The 23,598-nt window shown below is 40.0% G+C and overlaps 1 protein-coding gene across 6 annotated transcripts in view; it reads right to left on the minus strand.

Moving 5' to 3' along the window:
• Positions 1–1,322: 1,322 nt before the first annotated feature.
• The window catches only part of dtnbb (dystrobrevin, beta b), a 38,196-nt gene continuing 15,920 nt past the window's right edge, over positions 1,323–23,598 (minus strand). For 3 of the 6 annotated variants that reach the window (XM_017302437.2, XM_008399120.3, XM_008399119.3), the window contains exons 11-20: positions 17,164–17,238; positions 10,878–10,968; positions 10,157–10,245; positions 9,968–10,081; positions 8,851–8,947; positions 8,503–8,523; positions 7,265–7,424; positions 7,023–7,112; positions 6,868–6,931; positions 1,323–5,578 (exon numbers count right to left, since the gene is read on the minus strand). In XM_017302437.2, coding sequence (XP_017157926.2) covers positions 5,467–5,578; positions 6,868–6,931; positions 7,023–7,112; positions 7,265–7,424; positions 8,503–8,523; positions 8,851–8,947; positions 9,968–10,081; positions 10,157–10,245; positions 10,878–10,968; positions 17,164–17,238 — 913 coding nt within the window. In that variant the 3' untranslated portion in view covers positions 1,323–5,466. The remainder of the gene's footprint in view (positions 5,579–6,867; positions 6,932–7,022; positions 7,113–7,264; positions 7,425–8,502; positions 8,524–8,850; positions 8,948–9,967; positions 10,082–10,156; positions 10,246–10,877; positions 10,969–17,163; positions 17,239–23,598) is intronic. The other 3 variants (XM_008399121.3, XM_008399123.3, XM_008399125.3) reach the window with 3 other exon arrangements.

Here is a 23,598-nt window from a genome sequence, read left to right on the forward strand (position 1 = left end):
CCCCAGTCTTTAGTTTGCATGTTCTCCCTGTGCATGCGTGGGTTTTCTCCGGGTACTCCGGTTTCCTCCCACAGTCCAAAAACATGACTGTCAGGTTAATTGGCCTCTCCAAAGTGCCCCTAGGTGTGAGTGTGTGTGTGTGTGCATGGTTGTGTGTCTCTGTGTTGCTCTGCGACAGACTGGCGACCTGTCCAGATAGGCACCAGCAATCCTCCCGACCCTAAGGGACAAGGGTGTAAGAAAATGGATGGATGGAATTCACTCCTAGCCTAATAGAATTAGAAGTCCATTACTCACTGAATGAAAGAATGCTAAATTAGGATACTGTATTTCACATTCTTTATAGTATAAACTATAACGCATAAACTGACTTCACATACAATATAATGACATCTACAAGAAAACTTACTGCTGCTACCTATTATTTTTCACGTTTGTTACCTTTACCGGTAAGACTAGTTATAAAAACAGCAAGGAAAGCAGTGCCAAAAACGAGAACGAAACAGTGAGAAGGATGCAGCCGAAATGTCGTAAATATGAGCGTCTAGCGACACCTGCTGTTGGGAGAAGGCTGTGATTTGGGCGATCTGTGTGTGACTCTTTATACATAGTGTGTTATGATTATGTCGCTAAAAGTATGTAAACGGTGTTGAAATGTACAGTGCTTTAAAAAATAGCACCCTTTGAACATTTAGCCTCATTAATATATCAAATTCAGTATATAAAATCTAGTCTTTATTTGACAGACCAACATTTTTGGAAAGTAGACAAACTATATACCTTGTTTTCCGTTACTTTCTCTACTAATTTTTACTTTTGTAAAATTCTCAAAGGTGTGGCACACATTTGCATTTACACAACCAGAGTTAATTAGTTGTTTATCCATTTTTGTTGGAATTTTTCTGTTCGCTTTTGTTTATAAATTGCTCAATCTCAGTCAGAGGAGACTGACTGCGATTCTATGTAATAGATTTTTACTTAAAAAAAAAATGTAGGTCTGAACTTTGACAGGGCCATTCTTAGATCATCTCTAATGCCTAATCCTGCTGGAAGGCGAACCCCATGTCATCTCATCTTTTAATGAATGTTTGGTTAAAAACAGCCAACTTATGCTCCAATAGCATAAAATTCAGCTTTTGGGTCAAATTAGAAAGACATTTTTTGGACTCTGGTGCAGAAATATTTGCATGTTTTCCCTGTGTACACGGCTTCCTCCCACAGTTAAACCCCCCCCACCCCCACAAAAAAACATGGTGGTTAATTGGCACTCAAGAGTATTTCCATCCAACAGCAGACGAGGAAACATGAAAAGACCAACGCGATTCATATTTTAAATCTTTTTAATATATCTCACATTTGATGTATTTACAAAAAAAAAAAACACACAAAAAAATCTGTGGTTTTGTGACATAAAACTATGTTTCGTCAAATCAACGTGAGAACGAATGCATATACAAGAAGCGTAAGCGTACAGAACACACACATATTTAAATAACATCAGGGAAGCTGTGCTGTCTGCTTTGCACCATGTCTCTGTGAAAAAACAAAGAAAAAAAAAGAAAAAAGGGATTACGGCGTATGCACCTCTGTGTGACCAGCTGTGTTAACCCGAGTTTGGTCTGACAGGGCGGGATACATACAGTATTGCCTCAGGACGGGTTCAAATAAAATGAATCACTCTGGAATATATATATGTATATATATATATATTTTCCCCATTTTGATAATAATAGTATAACTCTTAAATGCGTCTATTTATTTTATTTTTTTTTCAGCAGCAGATGACTTTCCATCCCCAGGCATTCAGTGAACAGATTAAGGTCGACGACAGACTAGTAATGCAGATATACTTCGATATATACCTGTGTTTTTATATGACACACGACGTCTGCAAACAGTTTGGCACAAATGTAAAGGCTGAGCGTAAGATCCCCACCCCAAAAAACACGAGAAAGTAATCGACAAATAAATAAAATCTCTACAAAGTCACAGACTAAAACCTTGACACGGAGGCTGACAGATTATCTTGTTTGCTGAATGGTTACTTTGTACAGCACTTTACAGTACAGCTACAGGCACGAACTGAAAGAACAGAACAGAAAGATTAAGAGCTGCAATAAAATGCAGGATCAGAATGAAAGGGGAAAGGGTCACATTTGTGTTTTTTTTTTTTGTTTGTTTTTTTTAATCTCAGCGTTTTCACATATAATTTGTGGGCCGAAACGTGTTTTACAGCAGCAGTGGTTACAATGATTGTTCCTGCTTTCAAATGAAAGTGTACCAGGTGAATAACAGTTTTTGATAAACCCATTACAACGACTAGACTCCATCAATGTTGCAGAGCAGAATCATAGAAATAAAAAGACAATATACATCAAAACAGAGAAGAAAAAAAAAGAGGGGGAAAAAAAAATGAACATTTAGAATGGCAACAGAGGAGCCTCTTTTTGTTTTGTTTTTTTGTCTTAACACAGTGTGCAACGGGTCGCTGAAACCTCTTATGTAGCTTATAGGACAGGCTTAGTGCATGAACCAGAAACAAACAAACAAAAAAAAAAACTTCTGCAGTTCAGTTAAATAAGGATTAAAGAATTGAACTAAAATCCAGAAAATGCACATTTGTTTTTACAGACGGCTACATTAAACGACATGAAATCAAACCAAAAACTTGCACGTAAAGGTAAAATGGTTTGATAACCTGTGTGACTTTGAATGATAAGCATGGCCGACCAGTTCACAGCCTCTGTTAACACAACACTTTGCTTTGCCAAAAGACACAAAGTCACCCACAGACAAATCATTTCTAACCAAACCGCACTTAAGAAAAACTCCTCTCCTAAAATCCCTGACACATTTCATGGCACCCTAGATAGAGACGTGGAAAAAGCCCTGCAGTGAATCCATCTTTCATCGTCAATGAAAATTTAGAGAAATTCTAGCTCTGAATTGTTTATTTTTCCTTCTGTTACTGTGCAGCACTGCAGATTAAATATGGGAAGTCGTCCATCAGAGTGGCTAAAAGAAATTAGTTTCTGTCACATCATACTTATGAACTACGGAAACAGAAAAGGTATTGATTAATCATTATAACTCCCTAGAAACTCTGATCAGCTAAAAGAAAAAAAGTAAAGATTGTATTAAAAAACATTTCAGATATATATTTTAATTAATTAAATAAATAGTAGGATTGTTAGGAGTACAGATAATTAGTCATTTAGTTAAACATAATTATTTCTTAACATGGAAAAAAATCCCTTAAATTTAAGACGGGATTTGTAAATTTTTTTTAAAGTGAGGTTATAGAGCTGTAATAAATTGTAATTTTTTTAAATTTTTATTATTAGGCTGTTTACCGTCTTCATGAAGGGTGCCAATAAAAGTGGCCATTACACAAATTACTCAATGCTTCATCATTCATTATTTGCTGATTGATTTCTGCACAGGCATGTAGAGTTTCTACCTAAAACAGATCAAACCTACTCATAAGATGTGCTTTGGGAAGTCCTAATAAAATCGTACAAATGTGTTCAAGTCCAATTCACTTATTGATTAAACGCGACCTCCCGATATTTCTCACATTTCAGGACTCGAACAGCAAATCGTAAGCTCTGTAGTCCCTGAGCACATTTATCGTCATTGCACATAAATATTTTCTGCTCACTTTCAACACCAAAATAAAGCTCTTTTTAAGCACTTTCTAGTTCTCTATGGCCTTAGAACAGAACCTCACACTTGTGTTTACGTTGAAATTCTGACCTCGAGGTCGGCGGCTAGCCCTGCGGCTAACCCGCTAGCGTGTTGCCTAGCAGCGTGCTAACGTGTTGCCTAGCAGCCACTCAGTGTCCTCTGGAAGGAGGCGCCGTGCTGTGTTGAGCTAACAATGCCCTTCAGGTGGTATTCACTGGGAGTAAAGGAGACTTGGCTCGTTGTGTTTTTTTTTTTTTTTGTTTTGCTTTTTCGCGGAAGCCCTCTGTTCGGCGAGCGTTGCTCTCTGAGAGCACATTAGCAGCAGAGTAGTACGAGACTCATCCAGCATGTTCACATGCACAGGTTATTCTGGACGCCAGCCAAGGGTTTTATTTGGCTCTTCACACTGAAGTACTAGAATAATAAAAAAAAAGCCCTAATGTCAAAGAATTTTTGCACTGCATTATTCCCTGAAATTATTAGTTTAGAACTGAGGTAAATTAGCTTGATTTGCTTTCTTGCCATGAGATTTATGAGCGTTTTTATACAAACGCCAGCCTGTCTTTATCTCCTGTCATTTGTTCTGTGTTTTAAATAAAGTTTATCTCACGTGACAACAGTCACTTAAATCTAATTTTAACCATTTCACAACTGGTTTTCAGAGGTAACAAGTTTCACAAGAGCCTGTGGTAGTTTTACAGTCAGTGACTTTCAACTCCAAAAACTAGGTTGCCATTACCCACCTTTGTTTCCACTGATAAAGAAGGGTAACAATATACTACCAGGGTAGAAATGTATTCTAGAAAAAAACGTGTAATAAAACAGGAACCTTTGTATGGTGCTTTAGGGAGGTAGGGTTTCAAGCATTCAAAACTGGTACATTTTTTAAACGTCGCAAGTTAGCTTTAGCTCAGACCTCATACTTTCCGTTTTCTGTTAAAGATTTAAAATCACCAGCACATCTTTGGAACCATGTGTGCTGAAAGAGGGAGTAAATCTTTTAGTCCAAAATGAAAATGTTTATCAAAAAATGAAAATTCAGAGGAATAAACATTCCTGGTTTCATTCCTGCGTAAGCAAAGGAACCTTAAGCAGGCGTTTGCTTATTCCTCTGGCCGGTTCTCCCCATCACATAAGTCATGGCAGTAAAGCAAATTCATCCCCAAAAAACAGTAATAATTAAAAATAAACGTGTAAATAAATAGTGCCTCCTCGAGCTTCTTCTCACAGTAACAAGCCCAAAGTCCCAGAATTTCCCCTGTGCAAGTAAACACAGCTAGCATGAATTTGGAGGACAGTTCTGACACCACAGCTGTCTTCACAACACCATCAAAGACCCGGCATAGCGTCGTACAGTACAGTAACTAATTCCAGACATGAGTGCAAATTCATGCAAAACCTAAAAAAAGAAAAAAGAAAAGAAAAGAAAACAAACATCATAAATAAATGTAAACTACTCAAGAAAAAAAAAAAAAGAGAAAAAGCCGTCTCCTTGGTGAGAAGGCTCCGTGTGTTTACAGTAGTTTATGTACAGGACGATCTGCTGGAATGGGAGGAAAAAAAGCACAGCAAGCTGTTCTTCCCACTCAGGAGGGAAACTGTTCTGGTAATTTTACAGCAAGTTTTTTGTTTGTTTGTTTGTTTGTTTTGTTTACAGGACAACATACACACTTGGTAATTAGACACATCTTGCTAGGCGCAAGATGTGACGACTTCTTTTTTTTTTTTTTCACATAGTGAAATTCCTTTTTAGATTAGATGCATGCATTACTCTACGTGCTAATGCCAGGGGCTTCCTGCTGATGCCGAGTCTTCCCAGTCGATGACCGGATGTCCTCGCAGGCCGGGGTAGGGATCTCTTCCCCTCAGTGCTTTTGTACTCTCAGTGTGCCTGGACGCACAAACAAAGAGCATGTTCAGCGCCGCCGCCGCCGACCCCGAGGGGCGAACGAATGAAAAACCTGTCTCGGAGCGGCAAAGCGCCGCTCTCTAACTGTTTAATTTATTTTGTGGGGCCGAGAGAGGCGGCAGTAGGGCGTTTAATAGAGCCAGATGAGTTTATTATTAGCCGGTGTCGGTGCCATGCAGGGTGCTGCCAGGCCAAGTAAATACAGCGACAACGCAGTCATTAGTGGAAACAGATGCCGCTTCTGCACCAGGAAGTGCTTGCACTTCAGTTTTTCATGTTTAGTGCGCTTGTCACGAAGTCAATGACGGGCGCAAGTGCAATCGCTTAATTTTATTTAATTAACTCAAGAGTCCTCTTAAAGTGTCACTTTTTCTTCTCGTGATAAGTGCTATGAAATAAAAAGAAAAAAAAAGTGGAATTATAAAAATATATATACATTCTAGAGTTGATGTTTAATAACTGATTAAACTGGTTAGTTATTCCACCCACTTACTTATCTTATTGCAAATGCACAATGAGATAAGTAAGTGGATGAAGAGGTTCTTGCTACTTCATATTGCGCTTTTTCTCTATTTGTGTATTTTATCTTGTATTTATTTTTTGTGTGTTCTCTATGTGCCTTCTTTAATTGAATTCAGTTGTGAGCATAAGTACGGCATCTTCTGAAAGTATTTACACCCCTTGAACATTTTAACATTTTGGAACATTACGACACTTGCTCTTATTCTCTTCTCACTTTTTTTCCTTTCCCTCTTTTTTATTCATTGTTTCCCTATTTCATAATTTTTCTTTTTCTTTGTTCTTTTTCTTTTTAGGAGATCCACTAGGTGATTTTTGAAGGCAAGGGGTTTCCCTAGATCTATCAATTTTTCAGTTTTCTTTGCTTTCATTTTTTTGTCTCTAGTTTCTTTATGCTGAAGATATTTTACCTGTTTTTTGTTTTAATTTACATAATTCTTTTGTTTTTCTTGAGTTTTTAATTACTTCTTTGCATTTTTTATGCATTTTTATTTTTTCTAATTTACTTTTTTGTTTTGAGAAAAAAAATCTGCAGTTTTTTGTCTTTTATACTGTAATTTATTTTTTTCTGTCTTTTTTATGCTTTTCCCCTGTTTTTTGGTTTGGAGAAGTTTCAATATTAAATTTTTATTTTTAACTGCTGGTTTGGTCGTTTACATATTTGTTAAAACTCTAAAATCATTTAGTGTTAGGTGTGACACACATTATTATTAACTTTAGTGCATTTAGAAGACTAATGGATCGGCAAGTACCTGAACCCACCTCTGTCTCCACCATTCCTCATGTTGGTCTCGTCTTCCTCCGCCGCGTCATCCACTTTGGAAACAAACACAACCCAACATTTCAGATGCAAAGACTTGGGTCAAATGGAAGTGGAAGACTCCTCGAACACAGCCTGGAGACCGACCTGAGTGGAGCTCTTTCACCAGCGATGACATGGTGTTTGTGATTGAGTCAGCAGCAACTAAAAGATCGTTCCGAAGGTTTCTGGGTACACCTAGGGAGCGGTAAGATGGACCGTCATTAGTTCTGTTCTGCTTTGGAATGTGTTACCTTTCAGCTGCGTTACCTTTTAAGCACTACTTTATATTTTTGGAAGCTCCATGATTCTCAGCATTTTTTTTTTGTAAGGAGTTGGATTCGACTCACCCTGAGCAAAGGCCTCCAGCACGTCTCCTCCCACGCCTGCCAGGCAGTCCTGCGGTGTGTGAGTCGGGGTGGACCCGGCCGAGGTGGAGCGAATGGGCATGGGCATGGAGCAGCCGGCACCGTGACTGGGAGAAGAATGAGGGGAGCCTCCAGACTGGGACTGCGAAAGGCAAAATCGGTCAAAAACGCTTAAATAACCTATTTACTGCATCACTAACCTCTTATTTTTTTTATAATGCTAGAATACAGGCAGATAGAAAACAGATAGGAGAATAAACAAAACAGTAAATCTTGCACATAAGTCAAATGTTCTAACGTAACAACAAAGAATTAATACTAGACATTAAATGTTAAAGCACTGCATATTTTAATGACAAGAGACGTTCAGTAAAACGGAGATAAAGTTGCTCTAAATTTCTTATTTGTTCTTCGTTTATCAGCATAAATGTTCCTTTTATGGCCAAATTTATGCAGCACAGAGGCGTCAGTGGCACAGAGCACACACACACACACACACACACGAGCAAATCAAACGCTGCAGCAATGACATAATAATATCACCTCTGAATCTCATGCTGCGCAACACAGACGCTCTGTCTGCGCTGAGGAAAATTAAATTATTTCTGTGAGAAGAAAAAAAGTCGGTCTGTGCTATTTTCTGACTAAATCACATTATATTTTGGTCACTGGTGGACTCTTGTGGACGTTGAACTTCCAGCTCAAGATGGTCAGACAAGAAATATGTCTAGGAAAAAAAAAGAATACATTTCCTCACTAAGTCCTGACGCAGTTTGACAAAGTAAATTTGACATTGGCATGTCCATTGGCAAATTCCACACTTAAATGTATGGGTATGTACGGATCTTTACTGCCAGTTGTTCTCAGTTTTCCCTTAATGTTACACTGGTTGAGTTTCTCCCGTTCAAACTCCTTTACTGCATCAGGATGTTAATAAATGTGACGTACGGGCATAAGAGTCCGGACTAACAAAAGTACACAGTATTCTTGAATTGTTTTGAACATATCATTGAACCGGATGACGCTAACCTTCATGCTCAGGTTCAATGAAAAGAAAATCTATGCAGTCGTCATGAGTTGATGTCAATGAAAATATGTGATATTTTCCTAATTCGATTTCACAAAACTCGTGCAAGCTGTGTCTGTGAGGAACAGGGGGGGAAGCGCAGAGACCATCAACTACTGTAAGCACTTTGCAAAGCGAATCGAGAGCAACTTACAGCCTGCTTCTGCTCCTCATCCTATCAGCCAACAAAGGTGAGCAGAGAGAAAGCGAGAAGAGCGAGAGCAACAAAATTAATGAAAAAAAGAAGGAGAAAGTGATTTCTGCATGCATCACACGGCACACGTTTACATGGCATAACATCAAGGTAGCCTGTTGTGCTCGGAGAGGGAGACACATTTCATCTATTCAAATCCCAATTATCCGAGGTAGATTAGCAGCAACGAGCCAGTAAGAAAACCACAAAGAAGAGCGGCCGACCCAAGACGCTTGATGCTCTACCCAAGTCGGGGGTCTCATCCTCCCACCTGCAGGTAAATCTTCTTGAACCAGGAGGCGGTCTTACCTTTAGTAGCCTCATCAGACCCTCCAGCTGGACCATCAGCTCCCGCCTGCTCTCCTGCAGGGCCGACATGCGCCTCTCCAGCTCGTCCTTCCTGTGTCTGCAGACGGCAGACAACACGGTTCAAGTTTCAGGTTTGTTCATTCACGCGTGGATTTTGGGTAAAAACAGCAGTCTGCGTTCTAGTTAGTGCAAAATAATAATAATAATAATAATAATAATAATAATAATAATAATAATAATAATAATAATAAAAAGTGAAGTTGACCCTCAAAGTTTTTGACTGATTTGAGGTAAACTGAAAGTTGTTTATTTACATTAAGAAAAAAAAATCTGCTTCAGTACCGAGTGTTTTTTTTTAAGTCATCTAATAATTTTTTTTGACAGGAGCACAAAGAATATTTTTTTTAAATCAACCAGAAGTAAGTGCACACAAGAAATACATACATAAACGAGTGTAAACTGAAATCCTTCATTTGTGTTGCGGCTTGTTAGCACCCTCTGCTGTTTACAGTGTGTAACTGCATATTTCCAGATATTTTGAATCAGGCATTTTGAAACTTCCGTCAGGGATCAGAACAGCAAATCAGCAAGGGAACAGAGAAGGATCAAAAGAAAAAAAAAAAAACAACAACAAAAAAACGTAATTTTGAATATTGCCAATGTGCATAAATCTGTTGGGTTAGTTTGGAATCTTTTTTCCCCTTACAAGTCTTGTTTTTTGCTCTTGTTTTGGGTCAAATTTAAATAAAAAAAACAACAAAATTTTATCTAAAACAAAGATAATCCGATTAATCGAAATGCAGTTCTCAAATCCTGTTAATCGTAGCAAAAGCTATGATTAAAATAATTCTGGCAAAATTGGAAGCTTCTGCTTATGGCCTACGCAAAACATCCAAATGAAAGAAAAATGAACCTTAGGACAGAGCACACACAGCCTCGTAGAACATATAAGATGTTCTTTGAGGCTGTGTCACATAACCTAGCGGTGACCCCAAGCTCTGCGGCCCGACAGAAAATTATTTCAGGAAAGAAGAGAAGGCATGTTTTGGCCCTCTACTTGTGTGTATCTTCCTGTTATCGTCAGGTCACCGACGCCGCATCACGTGTCGTTTCGTACCTCAGGAGTCGCAGCTCGGTCAGGAGCGTGGGGTTCTGCTGGGCTTTCTCTGGCGTGGGCTGGGAGGCCTGTTCGTGCTCCAAACGGAGCCTCTGGATCTCCTGCAAGATCTCCCTGATTTGGGGAAAAATACTTTAAATGTAACAGAACTTTTTTTTTTTAACCCCCACAACGAGAAATCAAGCGGACCTGTTTTTGTTCTCCAGTTCTGCGATCAGCTGTCTCTGTTGCTTATTGGCGTCGAAGTTGAAAGTCAGGTCTGTTGGAGGACACTGTTGCTGCAACGCAAAACACCTCTCAGTAAAACCAGCGAGAAAAGTTACAAACACAGCAAGAGTTTTCATGCTTTTCAACATTTTGTCATGTTACAGCCACAGACGTGAACTGAAGAGTGGAAGGACATATGGGTTTTCAAACCTTTTTAAACAATGGAAATCTGAAAAGTGTGGTGTGCGTTTTCACTCAGCTCGCCATAGTCACTGTGAATTTTTCGTCTAGCTTCCAGTGCAGGTATCTTAATGAGAAAATGTCTTGTTATAAGTTGAATAATCTGCAAGCTGAACTTTATTACTTAGTAGCTAAGTGATTTCTGAAGGAAATTGGTTGTGCTGAGTTTTATTTTGGGGTATCGTCATAATGTTTGAAGTTTTTATGTGTAAAAAAAAAATAATGTGAAAACCACGTGTCATTTCCTTCCACTTCACAGCTATGCACCACTCTGTGTTGGTCTGTTCCACAAAAGTCCCCAAATTACAACAAATCACTTGTAGAAATTGTAGAAAAATCACTTTTTCTACAATTTTCCAGCAACCGAGAGGCATACGAAGACAAAAACGATAACTTCTATGACTAAGAGATTTGAAACACAGCTTTGACCGAAACCCTTTGAGTCTTTCTGTGAGGTACTTACTGTGGAGTTGCCTGCCTCAGCCGCCAGGCGCGCAGCGTATCGAGCGATGAGCCGGTGCTCTTCATCTAACCGGCTGGGACTCTCCAAAACACTGACCAAAGTCAAACACAGAGCAAAACATCACACACATACACACACACAGTCAATCTGATTATTTGCAGAAAAAAAATATTTCAATAAATGAATTCAGAAGTGCAGAAATGGTAGAAAAGGCGCAAAAAAGATTAGAAGAATGAAACGATGATGACTGGATAAGCAGAATGCGGGATGCTTTTATGACAGCTACGAGTACCCGCTTTGGTCATTTCAGCCAAGAAAAGAGATTTTAGATATTGTCCAAGAGTTAAAATGATAATGAGTGGGACATATGGTGTGGGCAGATGATGGGACATATGCTGCTTTTCCCCCTGCAGGTCATCTCCAAGCGAGGAGGGAAAGCGAGCTCAAACGATGCGGGGAGCATTTCCAATTCCGACTGGAGGAAGACCAACGTCTAACAGCGTCTAACCGAACCTGAAAAACGCAGCAAAAAGTGGCTTTTTTGTGCCTTTTTCCTCAAGTGTTTGATCCCAATATAAGGTTTCTTATCATCAAAGGAACTTTAAACAAACATGGCCTGGGGAAATCCAAAAAAGTGTTTATCAAATGATGATTTTATTTTATCCAGGGGGGAAAAAAGCTCCCTAAACTTAACAAATGGATTTTGAGCTTTTGCTTTTACCCCATTGGAAGGTTTTCAAACCTGAAACGCCCGCACACGTAAACGGCGTTTGTCCTCTGCATCTCGACGAGCATATTTCCACACCTTCATACTCAATGTAATTCCATTTGCAAATACTTTATTTATCTCAAAGAGAAACTAAATACGTAAAACAAGATGAACATATATATACATCTGGATGCAGGTTGGTTCGGATAGCTATTTTTACTCAATACATTAAGTAATAATTTCAAAATTGCATTTTCCTTTAAATCAAAGCCTAAAACCTGTTTAGAGTTTTTTTTTTTTTTGAGTAAGTGTAACACTGATGAATATGTTTGATGTGATGACATTTGACAAAATTGAATGTTTATTGTTTGTTTCTATATTTTTATGACGTGAATCATTTTGAAATGGGCTGCACAAATAAACTTTGACTTGACTTTTTTTTCTTTTGCTCACTCTGGGTATTTTTGCTTGAGATAGAAATGTGTTTGATGAGCCGAATCCTTCACAAAACATAACAGGGAAAACTGCAAATTTAGCTACTTTGTCATCATTGCTTGAACGACCCCTGAATGAACCGAGGTAATGGCCGTAGTATCCGTCAGATCCCTTGACGGGCTCAATGTTGTGTCACAAATTAAGAGGGAAAAAAAATAAAACATGTAAAGGAACTCAATCAGAGCAGAGCGGGACATTAAAAAAACATCTCGCTAAATGGGTGTCGTTCTAAATAATTTACAGTCTCGCTGATACCGATGTTTCTTGTAAGAATACGGCGACACATCGGGGAATTGCTCTGCCCGAAGTTCTATTGCTACGTCCAGATTGTAGTAATTTATTTATTTATTTATTTTTTGACAAAACCGAAACAATTTACCTTTTAGTTCTTTTCCTGATCCGGTACATTTGCCGCATACGTTCTGTATTTTTGTTTTCTTCAAACTTCTTTCGTTACTCCCACATAAACGGCCGATCGTCGAAGCATCGAAGTGACACCGCGCCTATTCAGAGCACTAACTGGACCGGATCGCCGTCGGCAGGCTCCTAGTTCGGAGAATCGGATGAAGTCAGAACGCTGGGACACAAAGTCAATATCAGCTTGGGTGTGTGCTAAATTTGGAGTATTTTCACTGCTTCACCTTGCGATCAAACAGCCCTACCCCACAGGGAGCAGAAGACGTGACATTCATCTTTACTTGAAATAAAAATAAAAATAAAAAAAAGAAATGAGGAGAGGTCATAGATAAAAATAGCATTTTTTTTGTTATTGTTGTTGAAAGTTACTAAAACATAAAAGTCAAGGCAAAGTTGAAGCAGAAAGTGGTTTTGTTCTGCAATATTAAACGATAGACGCTACAGACATGTCAGCAGAGGTAAGACTTGAGTTCACTGAACATATGCAAGGGTTAGAGAACGCTAACATGAATTCATTTTGCAAAAAAATACAAAAAAAAAACTCCCATTTGGATAAAGTAGCCACTGCTGTCAATAAAAAAAAAAACATGGATTCCAAAGAATTCGGAAAGTCGGATGCAGTCAGAATGCTAATGCTAACCATTAGCAACGACGAAATATAGCTATTTACTCTACTGGATGCACGTTCATAATGACTCGGATCGGTATCAACACAGCTGTTTTACATTTATTCGACTGCCCGTGAATGGTAAGTTAAATCACTTCAAAATGTTTTCCTCTGCTGTACCATTTCCGCATGACGTAACACGTAGTAAATTGTCTTCCTGTGTGAGAGTGGCAGAAAGGGGCTGCCATGTCAGCAGAGCAGACGATGTCAGAAGCCGACTGTGATGGAGCGTCGAGACAGAGCTCGGGCCATTTCTTAAGAGCATGCATGGAGTCTGTAGCCTGCTGCTTTGTTTTTCACCCTGTTAAAACATGAAATCGGAAACGGTCAACGAACAATGACGGTGGTGGAGAGGGGGCCCTGTCCCGCTTTAGGGGGGGTCTTTAGCTGAAGCAGAGCGACGACCAGCTTTGCTTTATTCAGCAGGAGCATATTTGACTCACTCACCGGCCTTTCATGTGACTACAGGCGAGAGAATGGTGGGAAATTTTAACAGTGGATTAATATTTATTATGAAGACAGGGAACAACTCAACCGGGCTGAACCGAACTTGCCACCACTCCCCCCACACTGCAAAAAAACATAAAATCTCACCAAGTATTTTTGGTGTAATTTCTAGTAAAAATATCTTAGTACACTTTAAATAAAACTAAACTAGCTAACAAGTAACTTTTCAGCAAGATACAGGTGCTTGTTTTTAGTTAATAATTCTGGAATATTGATTTTTTAAAAAGCACTAGTTCTGTTGGTAGATTATTTCCCTGGGCTGGAGTTGCTGTAGAAAGGTTTTGTTCAGAGGATATTAATATGTCCTAGTTGAAAGTACAGACCTGAGTCCAATTGAGAATCTGTAGCAAAACATCCATCCCTCCATCCATTTTCTTACACCCTTGTCCCTCATGGGGTCAGGAGGGGTGCTGGAGCCTATCTCCAGCTAGCGTACCGGGCGAGAGGCGGGATACACCCTGGACAGGTTGCCAGTTTGTCGCAGGGCATGTAGCAAAACATGAAAAGTTCTATCGATGGATGCTTTCAATCTAATTTCCATTTCAAAGAAGAAATGACAAAACATTTCAGTGTCTCATTGCAGCAAAAAGTTGCTTTCTAAAAGTACTGACGCAAATGCACGCCACACTTCTTTTTTAAACAAAACATATATAAAGAAATTTATTTTTCCTTCCTACTCAAAATCATGTGGTAAAACTCCAATAAAATGCGCCGAAGCTTGTGGTTGTAACATGACTGGGTGCGAAAAAAGGCTTCCAAGGGGGATTGCGTGTTCTTGTTCACATCTCTCAGCAAAATCCACAACGCTGCTTCCCCGGGACTCCTGCTGCGTTCTCATCGCCACTTCAATGTCGTCCCCTTTCTGTTTGCTTGGGACTCCATAATCCCTGTGATAATTGGGAGAAGACATAGTTTCCGCCATCTTGTCTTTGCCGTCTGCCTTAAATCCTTCATGTCGTCTCTTCAACTCATCAAACACTTCTTATTTTAGATGCTAGTTGCTCTAATGTGCTTCTTGCTTTTTTGGGGGGGGGTTTCTGGAGTTTCTCAGTATGACAGATGTTAGGAGCTTCTAAGGGGTTTAAGAAGTGATCAATAAGACTACAGATTACTCAAATTAGTCAAGCAAATGAATAAAAATGGTTGAAGTAATTACCAATGCAATAGTTACGGTGTGATTTTGTGAGCTGCTTTTGCCCTTCAAATGGCAGATGTGCAGCTGTTTTGACCCCTCTGAGGCAACGACATCCTCCGCGAGTGTCATCTTCACACAGCGGCGCTGACTCACAGAGCAAAATGTCAAGACAAAGGTTATCGGGCTTCTGCGTTACCGCCACAGTGAGAGAAACCTCAGGAGAGAATCGCCTTTCCTGCAATACGAATCCGCTGACCTCCATCGGTTTGGATGCGTGACGCCATTAGAGTCCCTGAAACCAGCGCCGCGCCGTCAGAACCATCTAAATCAAAGGTTAATGTCATAAAAGATTGGCTTGATGGTTAGATTTTGAAGATTAAGTGAAAAAAAAACCAACACATTTTAAATTGATGGATTTTTTTTTTATTCCTCCTCCCCACCCCGTCTAGTTTTCCAGCTGCCCTTCAGCTGACAAAGTCCTTGGTGAAGGCTGATGACTCTGCCTGAGACTTCCACACCCCCTTCGTTCACGGTCTCCCCCCAGATTTCCGACAAAGTCGTCGTCTTGCAGCTCCCGAGTCTCTGAGCGCTCTGATCTCAGGAGCAAAAATTGCCAGAAAGATTTGCAGGAGCGATACGGCGCACACGAGACGGGGAAAATCTAGACCTGCGGGTAGAGGACGCGTTTACGTCGCAGCTCCCCTCAAAGCGCTCTGCTCCGTCGCCGGCTTCATAACCACAGAGCTTCGTTACCCGCTGTGAGAAAATAATGATGCCAGAGTCCAGGCTCTCACACGAGATGGACTGAAATGAGAGGAGGCTCTTAGAGCGACCAGGCTCCATCCGGCTCCATCATAATCTCTTTGTCATGCCATCCTGTTAGGTAGACGTGATCACAAATTCACTGTGACAGCAGAGCATATTTTCTAACTAAAAATACACCCGGAAGGTCACGCTTCTCGGAGGCAAAAATATGTGCAAAGAGGGGGTATGATTTGCTGTTCTCATTCTGATCAGAGACAATCTGTCGTCTATTTTAAGCGCGGGCTCAATTCAGGAGTGATTAAAAAGGATTTATATGGATTTTTTGAGGGCGACTTATGGAGGTAATTTGTCGTTTCGAGGCCAGAACTGCGATCATAATTTTTAGAGTAACTGTGAGTAAAACAAAACAAAAGAAAAAGTCATGGTTAGATATCATCGATCGTAAAAGTTAACAGAAAAATAAGATGTAGTCCTGCTGCTGCAAAAACATTATATTGACTTTGGCATTTTGATTTAAAATTAAGCAAAATTTTATGCTTACTTGCTTTCATGAGCACGTTACCACACAATTTTGCTCAGCTGTTCTTTAGAGAGTAAAGCGTTCATAAGAAGTTGATAGAGTGCCTCAGATGTATTCCTTATAACCCCTGAACTTTTTACTTTTTCTCACAATACAATCACAAACTTTGAGGTATTTTACTAAGACTTTTTCGGACGTAATCTAGTGCATAGCGACATAAGAGTGACGTAAAAAACAGCCATCCTGATGGCATAATGCTGAGGATGTTGTGTTTTTTGCCACACATTTACAATGTAGACCCAAAAGGTTCAATTTTGGACAAATATCTATGTATAATTTTAGGTTTATGTATTAGTATTTTTTTTCTAAAACAAAACAAAACAAAAAAAAACAACCATGGCATAATGCTGCCATTGCCATCTTTTACCTTGGGGTTCATGTGTTCAGGATTGATGTGCAGTACTATTTTTTTTGCCACATATTTGGCATGTAGATCAACAATGTTCTATGTTTGACACATTTTTAGCTTTTTTTTGTAAAAACTGTCGAAACCATTCAACATTACTATTGAATTTACAATTACGTGCTGTTTTGTGTTGACCTATCACAAAATATTCCAAGAAAACAAAAATAAAGTTTGATTGTATGCAATTGCAACCCTGTCATAGCTAGTGGCTAACTAGCCTAAACTCACTAGCTTAACAGATATCCTCTTAGCTTGTCATTTATGATCTAATATCTCTAGTTATCTTAATAAGAGTGATGTTTTCAATGCCAGAACTATTTGTGTGTGTGTGACTGGAAATAAACTGATTTTTTTGGTAACTTTTCCTCATTCATGGCTAAGTGTGGAAGCCTTCTTTAGCTAGTTGACTGGTTAGGACAGCAGAATGCTAGGTCTCTTTATGCTCATACTGAGAGGGAAAATTCTGGTCTGGTGTTGCAGTAAAAAGGATCACAGGTAAATATTTTATCAGTTTTGAAACTCTCCAAAACTTTGGAGTACCTTAAATCTGGTCCTTGTGTTGTCAGTTATGGGGGAGATTGCAGTCATATTGTCAAAAAGCTTACCTTTTGGTAGGAGTGGGTGCACCAGAGGACATGAGCATTGTGTCGTTCATGTTGTTGGTCGCTGCTTTCGGCTGACTAAAACAAGACAAGATTAGAGGTTTTTAATGCTACGCCGCAGAGGTCTATGCTGCTTGACACCGGGAACAGGAGGAGAACAATTTGCATTTTTATTAATAATCATAAATCAAGCTATTCTAACTTCAGCTTCATCCAACTGTAAGTAAAATAACGAAAGAGCGAAACAGGAAGAGGAATCATTAAAACCCACAGAATGTGGTGCACCAAAAAAAAAAAAAAAAAAGGAAAATTGTGATATAATCAACTTTCCTGCAACTGATTTAGATGTTTTTAGGCAATTAGCTCAACTCTAATTAACAAGTGCAAGAGCAACAACAGCAAACAAGGATTCTAATTAAACCACTAGTCTAGGGAAAAAAAACAAAAAAACAAAACGGCACCAATAAAACAGTAGAAGGTGACATTGTGGGAGGTAATTTGAGAGAGTAAACAAAGCAACGCGGCCCATATGGTGTCTGGATTCGTGTCGGGGCTCGCCAGGACTCGAACTCTCAGGGCACGGAGTCTCATTAACGGATCAAAACAGCAGCCGCTCACAAAAACGCGGAGGTCTGCACATCTCTGGATTTGCATCCTCTGAATCTGCACCTTGTAGTTATTAGCCTCGATTCTGTTTGGCTTTATTTACATCTCTCACTATGACACAGAAGGCAGAGCCCTGTGGAGAACTCCTCTGTACTGACACAGGAATTTATAGACAATACTGTTGTTAATAGCATCATGCAGGGTTTGTTTTTTTTTGCATGATTCTACTTTCAAAACTAAACAGAAATAAATAAAAAAAACATTTAAACAGGATTATCTCCTCACAAACACTTTTCTGTTTAATATTTTCTGTTTAAATACTTGATAATACACATTAGATTAGAGAAACACACGAATAATTCATCTGCTCTGTTCTTTCATCAAAGCCATTTGCTACAACTTTCCACTATTTTTGCATCAGGAGAGTAAAAGAAAAAGTGTGAGCGCTGAACCTTGCATATACTATTTCTGTCCTCCATGAAAAAAAACAAACATTATGGAAAACAGTTACATAAAAAAAGATTTATCGGTCATCAAATCGCCTTAGAAGCAGCTGGAGTCAAAGGACGAGGTCCGAGACTTACCTCTGCGGGGAGAGAGAGCGCCTGCCTCGGTGGCAAAACACATCCAACCACTGCTGCTGCTGCTGCTGCCAGATGCCTAATCTGTCCTCAACTGAGCAGGCGAGCATCTCAATGTACTACACTGCTGCTGTCTCCAAGGAAACTCGGCAGTCACGTGACTTTGTGACGACGTAGATTTTCTATGTCTCACTCAAGCTCCTTTCCCCTCTCTGAGGCTCCGCTCTGACTCTGTCTCTTCGCCTTGCCACATGCAGACATGCTGCAAAATGGGGAAATGTCGTTTTGCTTTAGCTTAGCCAAAACTGCTAGTAGATAAAAAAAATAAATAAAAATACAAAATGTGTCTTATTTAGAATTGTGCACAGAGTGCTCATCTCTGGTTGCAAGTATATTTACATTTACATATCTCAACTCCTCCCTTTACCTTCAGCAAGTTACATAAATCAAAGCTCCTCAGCGCGAGACTTCTAAAAATAATCTTCAGCCCCTTTTTTGAATCTATTAATGCAACTCATGTGTAACAGCAGGGTCCAATAAAAAAAAAAAAACCTCATTTTTATGTTTGGGTTTTAGTACTTTTATCTAAAATAAGTCGAATCTAAAACGCAGCTCAACTCGCTCGCATAATTGCCTACGGCTCCGTGGCTCATTACCTGCATGAAATTGATTGAGGACGTCCAGCCCAGACCTCTATCCAGTGTCTCAGAGGTCAACATTCAGGCATTAAAAAAGATCAAAGCCTGCAATGCGCTAAGGCCCGTTTCTCCTGAATGACAGACAGTGCAATATATTCATTTCTTGTGGCTCAGCGAGACACGGGAAACTAATGGGCTAGATCAGGAGAATATTTTAGGCGAGGTTCTGCAAAAAGGTTTGAAGGAGTTAGTGTCTAATCTGTAATGGAGAACTTTGATAGTGGTGGGAGATTAAGTTTATTTTTGGATGCTCTGAGCTGCAGACATTGTTGACTGATTAAGTAAACTAACATTGGTACTCTGTTAAGCTCTTTTAATGCACATCTTTTCATTGCTTTGTGCATTTTTGGCTTCATCCATCCCTTGCCCCCCCTGCAATGGCACAGTGCCCCTCCTCGGGGGCACACCCCACAGTTTGGGAACCTCTGACTTAGCTAACTGAACAGTTGAACACCACATTGCTATGTTATGTAGTTTGTTGTCATTTATTATGCGGTTATCATGTGAAATGAGATGACAATTTTGCAAGAGTCTTTTAGGAAGATCCTTTTCTGTTGTGTCTTCCTGTTTTGTGATTCAGTTAATATCTTAATCATTTTCACCAAACGGAGGCTAATGTAATAGAACAGCACAATATGGCTGCCGAAGCAGCGACGGTATTGATGGAATATTCATTCATTTAGAATGAACAGTGCCATTACTCATTTATCATGACAAGGTTGAATGAAGTAATAGGAAACAAATTTCCTGAATAAAAGAGCCATTAGCCAAGGCAATTAACATCACGGAGTGAAAGCTATTTTTTTCCCTGGAAGTGCAGCTCCGTGCCTTCTTGTCCCTTCGCCCCCAGCATTGACTTCGAAAACGCTAGAAGTGGGAAGGGTGGTGCCTTGTCATCAGGAAATATAACAGCTACTAACAGGTTAATGTATTCTATTCTTTAAAGTCCTCACAAAACTCAGCAGCACAATGTTTTGGCATATTTGTACCAAAGATATGACGAACCACACATTCTCCCATCCCTCTTTAGGTAAGGTGGTGAAATGGACCTGCTAATTTCCATCAAATGGAAATACGAACAACTGATACCCATAATCGAATACGTCAGCTTGGACCAACATCCCATCCTGCACAGGTTAAAATCGTTTATCGTACGTCGCATGTCACCCTGCAGGATACCTCAATGACTTTCTAGAAGAGTGCTCTCTTCTGTCCCTTGTTCCTGATTATGCGAATTTCCACCTTGGCAATCATGACTCATCAAATTTTTCAATCATCACTTCACTTGTTTAAGCTACAACTGGTCCTCAGTCTTCCAACTCACAAGGTTACCAAAGAGCTAAATCTCATTTTCACAGGCCCTTTATGCACTTTTCTGATGACTCTCCTGGGAAGATCCTGCTTCGACCCCCTGCTCTTCAAACCTCCATCACATTCTCAATGTTACTGATGCCAAAGAGTCATTGAGCTCTTGTCTAAATAGTCCTTGTCATCTATCCACCAAACCCACTCAGTGACTCAATGATGCCCTCCGCTCACTGCGTAGCAACGTCCGAGCTGCAAATAGGAAATGCTGCAAATCAAAAAAAATCCTGCAGATCTAACAAGATTCTAGGCCATGTTGTCATCTTTCTCTGGACACCCAGAAATTATTTTCTTAGAACTTAAAAAGTCTATTTAATCCCCTGCCACTCACAGATTCAGATACAAGAAAAGAGTTTACCAAACTAACCAAACCTCCTGTTCACTTAGCCCTCTGACTGAGGAAAGTGTGAATAAACGTCTCACATGTAATCATACTACATGTGCGTTGGACCTTTTTCCTATTAATCTACCCCACTCAATAGCTTCTACTAACTCACATGTAATTAACGCTTCTCTGACATCAGGTACATTTCCCACCGGACTCAAACATGCTTGGACTATTATATTCTCCTTCAGACCCATGGAGAACTACCGACCAGTCTCTCCTGTTTCCATCCAAAGCCATTGGAGGGGCGGACTTTGAACAGATCTCTCAAAACAACCTCCTTGACTTAAAAAAATCTGGGTTCAAAGGTCGCCTCTCCACTAAAGTGACTCTATTGTCTGTCACAAACCCTGAAAGAAGTCAGAGCACCAGCTCCTTATGTTACTCAAATTATCTGCTGCATTAGACTGTGAGGAACTAAGCTCAAATATTTACACCTGAGGCGGAAGGAAAACAGCTGATCACATCCTGCCGCCGTCAATCCACTGTCAAGCGATCCCCACTTTATGAGACCGAATCAAAGTGACGGGATCATGAGAAGCAGGTAGGATAGCTCTAACATGTGACACATCGACAAGCACTGCTACAGAATTAGGTCACCATAACTGTGCAGATTCAAGTGTGGCAGCAAGAATGATGTGTGATTCACTTAAGAACAGGAAATGATGCAAAAGGCTACAAAAATAAATTACATGTTAAAGAAAAGAATGGCAGAGTGCTAAGGATGGGAGTTAATGGACAATATGGCTGAAAAGCCTACCACGATTTAATCGTTTCATATCGGTCGATATCGATAATTATCGAGTAGTTTTTTTTTTTTTTTTTTAAATATCTGAAATACTTCCAAACTAGAGAAGTGACGTTTCTTGTTTTACTCACAGTTTCCGCTTCACGTCGGTGGTTTTCAGTCGTAAGTAGCTGTGAGGCGAAACCTTAAACAGGTTGTTGCTAGGTAACCAAAGAGTGAGTCAGCTGAAGCCACACAGCTTGCTCAGCTGGCCATGAGAGGTTGAGAAGCTGAAGCTTTTACTCTGCCTACATCTCCCAGAATTCTGTGCGGTTCTGAATCTGAGTTCAGTGAAATGATTGAAAATTCTATCGATATTACCGTATGTGTCTATCGCAATACATATTGTTATTGACTTATTGACTAGCCTCTATTCCAGTTCTTATTATTAATTTGAGTTTTTGTAAATAACTGTTCGATGCAAATATGATGAAATTTCAGTGGTTGATGAAATGTCAGTCATAGAAACAGTTGATGAATTTGTGATTCAAGCTGTTTCAAGACATTAGAAACCTTGAAATGACTTGCCCTTAGCGTCAGCCTCCAAAATTTCAAGACCGCCATTATGAAAACTTAATCCTTCAAATCTCAGGATGGCCAATTACATGCCTCATATCTCGGTTTTAATGGCGCCGATGTATTTTTGCGTTGGCCAGGAGATAACTTCAAGCTGTAAAGGAGGGGCATACGTTTTAAAAAATGAATGAATTTCTAAAGAATTTATAGTGAAGCGAAATTTACCTTCTGAATTTTGAATGTGACTCACGATTTGTCACAACAGCATGTATTAAAGTTGAATGCAAAGTACAGACAATGCCTGTGTGAGTCACTTTGACAGAAGCGGAGCTCGCTATGTCTGTGAGAGGAAGCTTCTCAGACAAACGGTGGCTCCCAAACCGATGCATCCTCTTCCAAACAACAAATCCCCAACAATCTTACCTGACACTTTGAGAGAGGAGAAAAACTCACAGCTTAGTTCTCGGTTAGACGTCGCTTCAGACGCCGGTAAATATTTCAAAATAGCACGGGAACAGCAGCACTTTGTCAGAGGGCGTTGCGAGGGTTGGGACAGCAGGGGAGCGCGTGTCCGTTCGATTTGGGTGGCCTGATCAAACCTGACGCTATAGCCTGATTCTGCCAGGCGTTCTGACACAGGCTTTGTCAACACTCGCACACACGCGCGCGCGCACACACACACACACACACACACACACACACACACACACACACACACACACACACACACACACACACACACACACACACACCCACACGCGCGCACGCGCACACACGCACGCGCACACACACACAGGCTTTGTCAACACTCACACACACGCACACCTGAGATATGATGGGGACTTATAATATGAAATGACAGCTCATCGAAAACAATGTTTATCCAACTTGCCGCTAGTTTTAGAGTTTCTGTCTCAGGCTACTGGAATCTGTACGATTCAGCCAATGAGGCAGGAGGTAAAAGATTCAGGAGTCGTGAATGATATGGAGATTACTTATCCATTCACCCACCAATTCTTTAAAATGCCCATCTGTGTCAGCCGTCTCTCTCTTTCTCCTCCAGGATACAACAGGGGAAACACCAGGCTAAACTTTTGTTACTTCAAGACTGAATGAGTCTCAGGACGTCCACAAAATGTAGATAAAAACTTGATGATCCAAAACTTTGCCACTGGAGGACAAACTGATCACTTTTCCTCACTCTGCTACTTTCTTCTTCTACTATTCTCCAGCTCGCATTATCTGCTGTTATTTAAGATGTTATCTTTATGTTTTTTCTCTCCAGAGACGCTACATCTTCCTGGATGAAGGCATCAGCTGCCAAAAACTAAACGTTCTCCCTCGATCGTTGTGCTGTACTTATTAGCATGTAGCCTGTGATGTTTTTGTCTCAGCTGCTTGGTTAAGTACTTTTTGGTAGCAGGCAGAGCGGTGCAATGTCGCTTTTGCCACCAAGAAAGCACTTTTTAATTACTTTGATGGCCTCCTGGTGAGCACACA

The sequence above is a fragment of the Poecilia reticulata genome, chromosome 22 (assembly GCF_904066995.2).
Source record: "Poecilia reticulata chromosome 22, P_reticulata-male-v2, whole genome shotgun sequence".
NCBI lineage: Eukaryota > Metazoa > Chordata > Actinopteri > Cyprinodontiformes > Poeciliidae > Poecilia > Poecilia reticulata.